This window comes from Oncorhynchus keta, chromosome 23, assembly GCF_023373465.1.
Source record: "Oncorhynchus keta strain PuntledgeMale-10-30-2019 chromosome 23, Oket_V2, whole genome shotgun sequence".
NCBI lineage: Eukaryota > Metazoa > Chordata > Actinopteri > Salmoniformes > Salmonidae > Oncorhynchus > Oncorhynchus keta.
In genome coordinates, this window is record NC_068443.1 from 15,787,806 (window position 1) to 15,795,998 (window position 8,193).

The 8,193-nt window shown below is 43.1% G+C and overlaps 1 protein-coding gene across 2 annotated transcripts; it reads left to right on the forward strand.

The window, feature by feature from the left end:
- The first annotated feature begins 3,898 nt into the window (after positions 1 to 3,898).
- On the forward strand, positions 3,899 to 7,674 carry abhd4 (abhydrolase domain containing 4, N-acyl phospholipase B). 2 transcript variants are annotated; one of them, XM_035799496.2, is made up of 8 exons: positions 3,899 to 4,083; positions 4,656 to 4,741; positions 4,925 to 5,029; positions 5,177 to 5,468; positions 5,704 to 5,891; positions 5,995 to 6,106; positions 6,337 to 6,523; positions 6,656 to 7,674. In XM_035799496.2, the coding sequence occupies exons 1-8, from the start codon at positions 4,040 to 4,042 to the stop codon at positions 6,743 to 6,745; spliced, it is 1,104 nt and encodes a 367-aa protein (XP_035655389.1). In that variant the 5' UTR covers positions 3,899 to 4,039; the 3' UTR covers positions 6,746 to 7,674. The 2 variants fall into 2 exon arrangements, with proteins under 2 accessions (XP_035655389.1, XP_035655390.1); XM_035799497.2 differs by lacking the exon at positions 3,899 to 4,083 and adding an exon at positions 4,453 to 4,515.
- Positions 7,675 to 8,193: the final 519 nt, after the last annotated feature.

Genomic DNA, 8,193 nt, shown 5'->3' on the forward strand with positions numbered 1-8,193 from the left:
CTCCGATAGCATCTCTCCAGTGAGCCATGTTTCCGTGAAGCAAAGAACGTTACAGTCTCTGATGTCCCTCTGGAATGCTACCCTTGCTCGGATTTCATCAACCTTGTTGTCAAGAGACTGGACATTGTCGAGAAGAATGCTAGGGAGTGGTGCACGATGTGCCCGTCTCCGGGGTCTCACCAGAAGACCGCCTCGTTTCCCTCTTTTATGGAGTCGTTTTTTTGGGTCGCCGCATGGGATCCATTCCGTTGTCCTGGTTGAAAGGCAGAACACAGGATCCGCTTCGCGAAAATCATATTCTTGGTCCTACTGATGGTGAGTTGACGCTGATCTTATATTCAGTAGTTCTTCTCGACTGTATGTAATGAAACCTAAGATGACCTGGGGTACTAATGTAAGAAATAACACATAAAAAAAACAAAAAACTGCTTAGTTTCCTAGGAACACGAAGCGAGGCGGCCATCTCTGTCAGCGTTTCCACTCACTATCAAATATGGTGATCAGAGGAAGCCCAGTGGCCGGGCAGTGGGAGAAGATGGAGCGAGATGGATTTTGGCCAACATTCTGCAAATTTTCTCATCGGTGAACATTTGATCTCCATACAGTTTTCTGTTTCCAAAACTACAATCTGTACCAAACAGAGTGAACTGTGTTCAGTAAACTGAATTACTTGCCAAAGTTTTTAAAAATGGTGTTGTTCAGAAGGAGCACAAGAGCAAATCTTTTGGGGGGGGAAATATTTGTTGCTTTGCCCCCATTCACTGCTGTTATGGTATTTATGTATGATTTTTTATGGCTCTACATTTTTGTAATAAAATGTGCAAAAACATTATATTAGTCTTCACTAGTTTCTCTCATTGAGTGGTGTTATGGTGTGTGTACGTGTGTGTGTCAGAGAGAGAGCAAAAGAGAGACGCTCTTGAATGTGAAATGGGGTAAATTCCCATGGTGCAGTTGGCCATTCAAGCTCACCTAAAACAACCTGCTGTGCGTGTGGGCAGGAGGGCAGACATGAACTGGTTCTCAGGTGTTGTTGTTGGAGCTGTTTACCCCCCACCGACATAGGTAAGTGGCTAATAGATTTGTGTGTGTTCGTGTGTGATGATATGTGTGTGTGTGTTCGTGTGTGTGTGTGTGTGATGATGATGTGTGTGTGTGTGTGATGACCATGGGTGGAAGGTGGGCCTCATATCATGTTATAATCATCATGATACTCCCCTCACTATTACACAGTCACAGTCCCCCCCCCCCCACACACACACTGAAAATGAAACTAGCTGATATTTTAGACATGTGACTTTGGACCAGGTGTGAGTGAGTTACAACAACAGATAAACATTAGTGTGCGTGCATGCTGTTTCGAATCCCCGAGCCGACTTGGTGAAAAATCTGTCCATGTACCCTTGAGCAACACACTTCACCCTACTTAACCCTAGTTAAATGACTCAAATGTATGTTGGAGGGCTGAAGTGTGGGTTAGAGGCCAAAGCTGTTGACATGGACAGGAAGCATTAACTTCTGGCAAGACCGTTAGATAATATCCACATGTGGACACACAATATGTAGCATATTTAGGCTTATTTTAGGCTAAGCCTAAATGCTACTAACTTTGCACTATGAAATAATGCTTCTTTTGACAACACAAGTCATGTCCATGCTAATATTAACTCAAAGGAAGGCCTAAACAGTTATGAAAATGTGTTCATATAATACAATTGAAGTCGGAAGTTTACATACATTTATGTTGGAGTCATTAAAACTCAATTTTCAACCACTCCACAAATTGAATGTTAACAAACTATAGTTTTGGCAAGTCGGTTAAGACATCTACCTTGTGCACGACAAAAGTAATTTGTCCAACAGACAGATTATTTCACTTATAATTCACAGTATCACAATTCCAGTGGGTCAGAAGTTTACATACACTAAGTTGACTGTACCTTTAAACAGCTTGGAAAATTCCAGAAAAGGATGTATTGGCTTTAGAAGCTTCTGATGGGCTAATAGACATAATTTGAGTCAATTTGTCACGACTTCTACTGAAGTCGATGCCTCTCCTAGTTTGGCCGGTGCTCGGCGGTCGACGTCACCGGTCTTCTAGCCATCATTGATCCATTTTTCATTTTCCATTGGTTTTGTCTTGTCTTCCTACACACCTGATTCCAATCCCATTCATTACCTGTTGTGTATTTAACCCTCTGTTTCCCCTCATGTCCTTGTCAGAGATTGTTTGTTGTTCATTTATCGTGTTGTTTGTATTAGTGCGTGACGGGTCCTCGTACCCACTTTGTTTTCATTATTGTCATGGTTTTGGAGATATGTTTTTACGTTATTAAACTACTCCATTTTACCAAGTTCGATTCTACTGATCCTAACTTCCCTGCCACCTGTACACACGTATAGGACACAATTGGAGGTGTACCTGTGGATTTATTTCAAGGCGTACCTTCAAACTCAGTGCCTCTTTGCTTGACATCATGGGAAAATCTAAAGAAATCAGCCAAGACCACAGAAAAAACATTGTAGACCTCCACAAGACTGGTTCATCCTAGGAAGCAATTTCCAAACGCCTGAAGGTACCACGTTCATCTGTACAAACAATAGTAAGCAAGTATAAACACCATGGGACCACGCAGCTGTCAGCTGTCAGCGCTCAGGAAGGAGACGTGTTCTGTCTCCTAGAGATGAATGTACTTTGGTGCAAAAAGTGCAAATAAATCCCAGAACAACAGCAAAGTACCTTGTGAAGATGCTGGAGGAAACATGTACAAAAGTATCTATATCCAAGTAAAACAAGTCCTATATCAACATAATCTGAAGGGCCGATCTGCAAGGAAGAAGCCACTGCTGCACATTGCAACTGCACATGGGGACAAAGATTGTACTTTTTGGAGAAATGTCTTTTGGTCTGATGAAACAAAAATAGAACTGTTTGGCCATAATGACAATTGTTATGTTTAGAGGAAAAAGGGGGATGCTTGCAAGCTGAAGAACACCATCCCAACCGTGAAGCACGGGGGTGGCAGCATCATGTTGTGGGGGTGCTTTGCTGCAGGAGGGACTGATGCACTTCACAAAATAGATGGCTTCATGAGGCAGGAAAATTATGTGGATATATTGAAGCAACATCTCAAGACATCAGTCAGGAAGTTAAAGCTTGGTCACAAATGGGTCTTCCAAATGGACAATGACCCCAAGTATACTTCCAAAGTCGTGGCAAAATGGAATAAGGACAACAAAGTCTAGGTATGGGAGTTTCCATCACAAAGCACTGACCTCAATCCCATAGAAAATTTGTGGACAGAAACTGAAAAAGCGTGTGCGAGCAAGGAGGCCTATAAACCTGACTCAGTTACACCAGCTCTGTCAGGAGGAATGGGCCAAAATTCACCCAATTTATTGTGGGAAGCTTGTGGAAAGCCACCGGAAACATTTGACCCAAGTTAAACAATTTAAAGGCAATGCTACCAAATACTAATTGAGTGTATGCAAATTTCTGACCCACTGGGAATGTGATGAAAGAAATGAAAGTTGAAATAAATAATTATCTCTACTATTATTCTGACCGTTCACATTCTTAAAAATAATGTAGTGATCCTAACTGACCTAAAACAGGGATTTTTTACTATGATTAAATGTCAGCTACTGTGAAAAACTAATGAAATGAAATTAAATGTATTTTGCTAAGGTGCATGTAAACTTCCGACATCAACTGTTTGTCATCATTATATTGTAGACTTGTATAACTTGTATAACTAGCCGACGAATATCAACGATTGGCAAGTAAGCCAACGAAGCTGGTCATAATGGACAAAGCAGAAAAATGACAGCCAGCTTAACGAATCATAACGTCTGTGGACGAAACCCCACCCACTTCTGGGTCAGCTGACTTAAGAATGTTCGTGTTACAAAACATTGAACACGGATGTTTGGCACTGTACACGAGTCGCAATCTCAAACAGAGGAAATCCCTACTAATTTTTGACGTTTGTTAGGCTACTGCTACAGCTTGTGTATCGTTATCAGAATATGTCATGCTATGGATCCCACAGTAGCGCCAATGCAACACGAAACTGAGACAGAGTAAGTTGTAACTCATGTGGTTTAACTAGCCTTCCAGACATATCTTACTGCTTTCATAATCTTTTGATGTGTTGATGCTATACCACCTTTAAATGGTCTGGCTATATAATGTCTGTCAAAACAAGTTTTGTTATGATGATGATGATGTTTGCTGGCCATCTATGACATTGAGACTAGGCTACATAACAGCAACGTATGTTCGATCTGTGTTCACTGAAGAGCAGTGCAGCAGCGACGCTGTGTGGGGGGGAACATGTAACAGTGAGTGACACAGCACTTTTCATCATGTCCCCTGCATTACTTTAATTACTGCCCCCCCACCTGTGTCAGCTGTTTTTTAATTATAGGGTCAGGAGTTTTCCCTGGTCAGGTCACGTGGTGAGAACTACTGGTTGTATAACTGTCTGAGGTCTCAAGGAGTACTAGCTTCATGTGTGTTTGATAGGCTAACGCTTAGACCTTTACCCTACTCTGTGTCTGCACTGTAGTGATCATGTCGTTAGTGTCATAGTACAGTGTTCATGTTCCTGACGGCTATAGTAACACAATGTCTATCATCTCTCTCCCTCCAGGCCATACTCTGGGTGGGGCTGGTGGCCTTCCTGGCGTCCGACTTCCATGTCCCTCCTGAAGAGCACAGAGGCCAAGATCCTCTCCTGTAACACCATGTTAATAATGAAAATTATTTATATCTTTTCAGAGGAGCTAAATGGTTGACTTCTTGTTTATATAGTAACACTTCGTGTGTGTGTGTGTGTGTGTGTGTGTGTGTGTGTGTGTGTGTGTGTGTGTGTGTGTGTGTGTGTGTGTGTGTGTGTGTGTGTGTGTGTGTGTGTCTCAGGTATACAGAATGAAGTGTGGTCCAGGTTTGTCACGTTACCCAACCAGGACAGGATCTGGACCCTCACGTTGACCAACAAGACCCCCCACAAACCTCTTGAGCAAGGTATTCTCACCGTCTCCTTGTCCCTTTAGGCTTTTGACATATGAATTAGCTTTTGTCTTGGTATTAACTTCTCGTCTGTCTCTCGGTCTGCTTCTCACTCTTCCTTTCTGTCGGTCTCTCTTTCTATGCCTTCCCTCCCTCCCATAGCCCCTAAGAAGACTCCTCTGGTGATGGTCCATGGGTTTGGCGGAGGAGTGGGTCTGTGGATTCGTAACCTGGATGCTCTGAGTCACTCTCGGCCCGTCTACGCCTTCGACCTCCTGGGGTTTGGTCGGAGCTCCCGACCCCTCTTCCCCACAGATGCTGCCCTGGCCGAGGAGCAGTTTGTCAACTCCATGGAGCGTTGGAGGGAGTCTGTAGGCCTGGAGAACATGATTTTACTGGGACACAGTCTGGGGGGATACCTGGCAACATCTTACGCCATCCAGCACCCTTCCAGGTGAGAGGCCATGTTTTTATTTATGATGATGTCATAGTATTTATGATGGTATTGCCTTAAAGCTATTGATTGACGTACAGGATATCTCCATATGTACGGTGACGGTTAAAAAATGGATCTACACTGCACTTTATTATTAATCATTAGTACCATGATTCCTGGTCAGGAAAAACTCCATGACCAATTTTATTATAGTAATGGAATAATAACTTAGATTGTGTCTCCCCTTCTTTAGGGTGAGTCACCTGATCCTGGTGGACCCGTGGGGTTTCCCTGAACATCCACAGCCAGGGGTGGAGACCCCGGCGGGCCAGGGACCAGAGGTTGTGAAGAGGCCGCCCCTGCCACGCTGGGTCAAGGCTGTGGCCTCAGTCGTCTCACTGTTCAACCCTCTGGCTGTCATCAGAGCAGCAGGTCCATGGGGTGAGAGACACTTTATTCACATTCAGATCACTTATTCAAAGCTTTCACAATTTTATCAATACCTCCATCGTTCCCTTTTTCTCTTTTCCTTTCATTCTGTCAGGTCCAGGGTTGGTAAATAGATTGCGTCCAGATTTCAAGAGGAAATTTGAGGACTTGTTTGATGATGATACCATGACTGAGTACATCTACCACTGTAATGCTCAGACCCCTAGGTACGTAGAGTCACTCCTTGGCTTGCATGACATATCACCACTATTAAACTGCATACTGCGTTCACATTCTCCTGATCCCTTAGGGACATGGCCTTACTTGGCTTTACTAGCCTGAATTTGCCACAGAATGACATTTTATTTCTCCTAATACCTCTTCCTTTATTCCATTATCCTCTTCCCTCTGTCACTCTTAACCCTCTTTGTCCTCCTTCTCTTCCCTCTATACCCAGTGGGGAGGTAGGCTTCAGGGCCATGTCAGAGTCCCTGGGCTGGGCCAAGAGGCCCATGCTACAGCGGGTTCACCTGCTGCCCCCCTCCATGCCTCTTACCATGCTATACGGTTCACGCTCCTGGGTGGACAGCGCCTCAGGGGACAAGGTGGCCCAGATTAGGGTCCAGACAGCCACACGCACTGTGGTGAGGAAGGGGGGAATTTATTTCATTTAAGTTTTGAGGTCTTAGACATACATTTTATCCTCTAAATCTTTATCATACAACAAGACATAATACGATACCCATGTGATCATTCTTGTCTCCATCTCTCTTCAGATGATAGAAGATGCGTCTCACCATGTATATGCTGACCAACCAATGGAGTTCAACAGAGTGGTCCAGAACATATGTAACGATGTAGACTGAAAAAGCATACATGACTGACAAACCAAGATGTCATAATGTGTGTCTTGGTCTGTACCTCGTTAGTGCTACAGAAATGGCTCCAATGTTGGTGGGAGATTTTTATAAGATGGGCCTATTCCACTACGTTCTGATCAGTGGACACTAGTTGGCTAAGTGGTTGATGTATGCCATTTAGCAGATACTTTTATTCAAAGCGACTTAACAGTCATCCGTGCATACATTTTACATGTGGGTGGTCCAGGAGTCAAACCCACAATCCTTCCATTACAAGCACCGTGCTCTAACAACTGAGCCATGCAGGACCAATTGGAACGCTTAGGGCCAGGAAGTGACCATGTGACCTGACCAGGAAAAGTCCTGGGCAGGTTACATGGTCTGGTGAACTCCTGGTTCTGCTCCAATGACTAATGACTGTCAGGGAAACCAGACCCTGCACTGAAGTTCCCCTGTCCAGGTTGGGATGATAGACAAGGCCTTGACAATGGAGTGTTTACTATTCAATCACTTATTCAGTTGTATTTTATCATTACTGTTCCTATAAGTATGGCATAGAGTTTTTCCATGTAGTCTGGGAAACCTCTAGGATCTAGCTATATGTTATACACAGTTATCCATGGTCATTTAGTTCATATTGCAGCCTTCTGACTAAAGCGAAGTTCACAATTCTGTTATTTGTATGAATTAGTCAATGCAATAAGAGTTTGGGTGGAACACTCAATGTTCAGGGTATATAGTTATGTTTCTTTCTGTAACTATGGTAAATGCCACTGCAACATGCTTTTATCATGTGCCTGAGTTGGAAAGTAAATATGTGATTGTAATGTTCTCTGTGACCTCTGATCTTCACTATCAAAATACCTGTATTTTATACTACTACATGGATTCAATAGAAATGTATATGATTAAAATAATGCTTATCTTTGATCTCATCATTGATCTGTCAGGCGTCTGTCTCCATGTCGAGGGTATTCAACCATTACTATCCCTTTTTTGGTAATTGCTATGCACCTCATTTTGATTATTTAAAAAGGGTGAAGAATGTAGATTTGTGCTCTCCAGAAGCTAAGCTAAGGATCTTGTTACCATGACTGCTCTGTAAGCTTGAAATGCATGGTAATATGTATTCATATGACCACTAGAAGTCAGCATTTTGCTACCTAAGGTACTGTCCTGTGCAGTAGGTTCTTTGGCACGGAAAAGGAGTGGTGCAGTGCAGAGTCCAATAAGGGGTGTGAGAATGAGCCACACGAATCCCAATCATATCAACTTATAAATGTACTGTAGACATTCAATTAGATGCATGAAATGTCCCATTTCCACAGGATAAAGTGTGCAAGACACACCTTTGCCTGAAGCCATACAAGTTGCATAGATAACAGGTTCATGCATAAACCAAGACTTCTGGATTAAACAAAGAGACTTGGCTGCAGATGGAACGTTCTGCTACT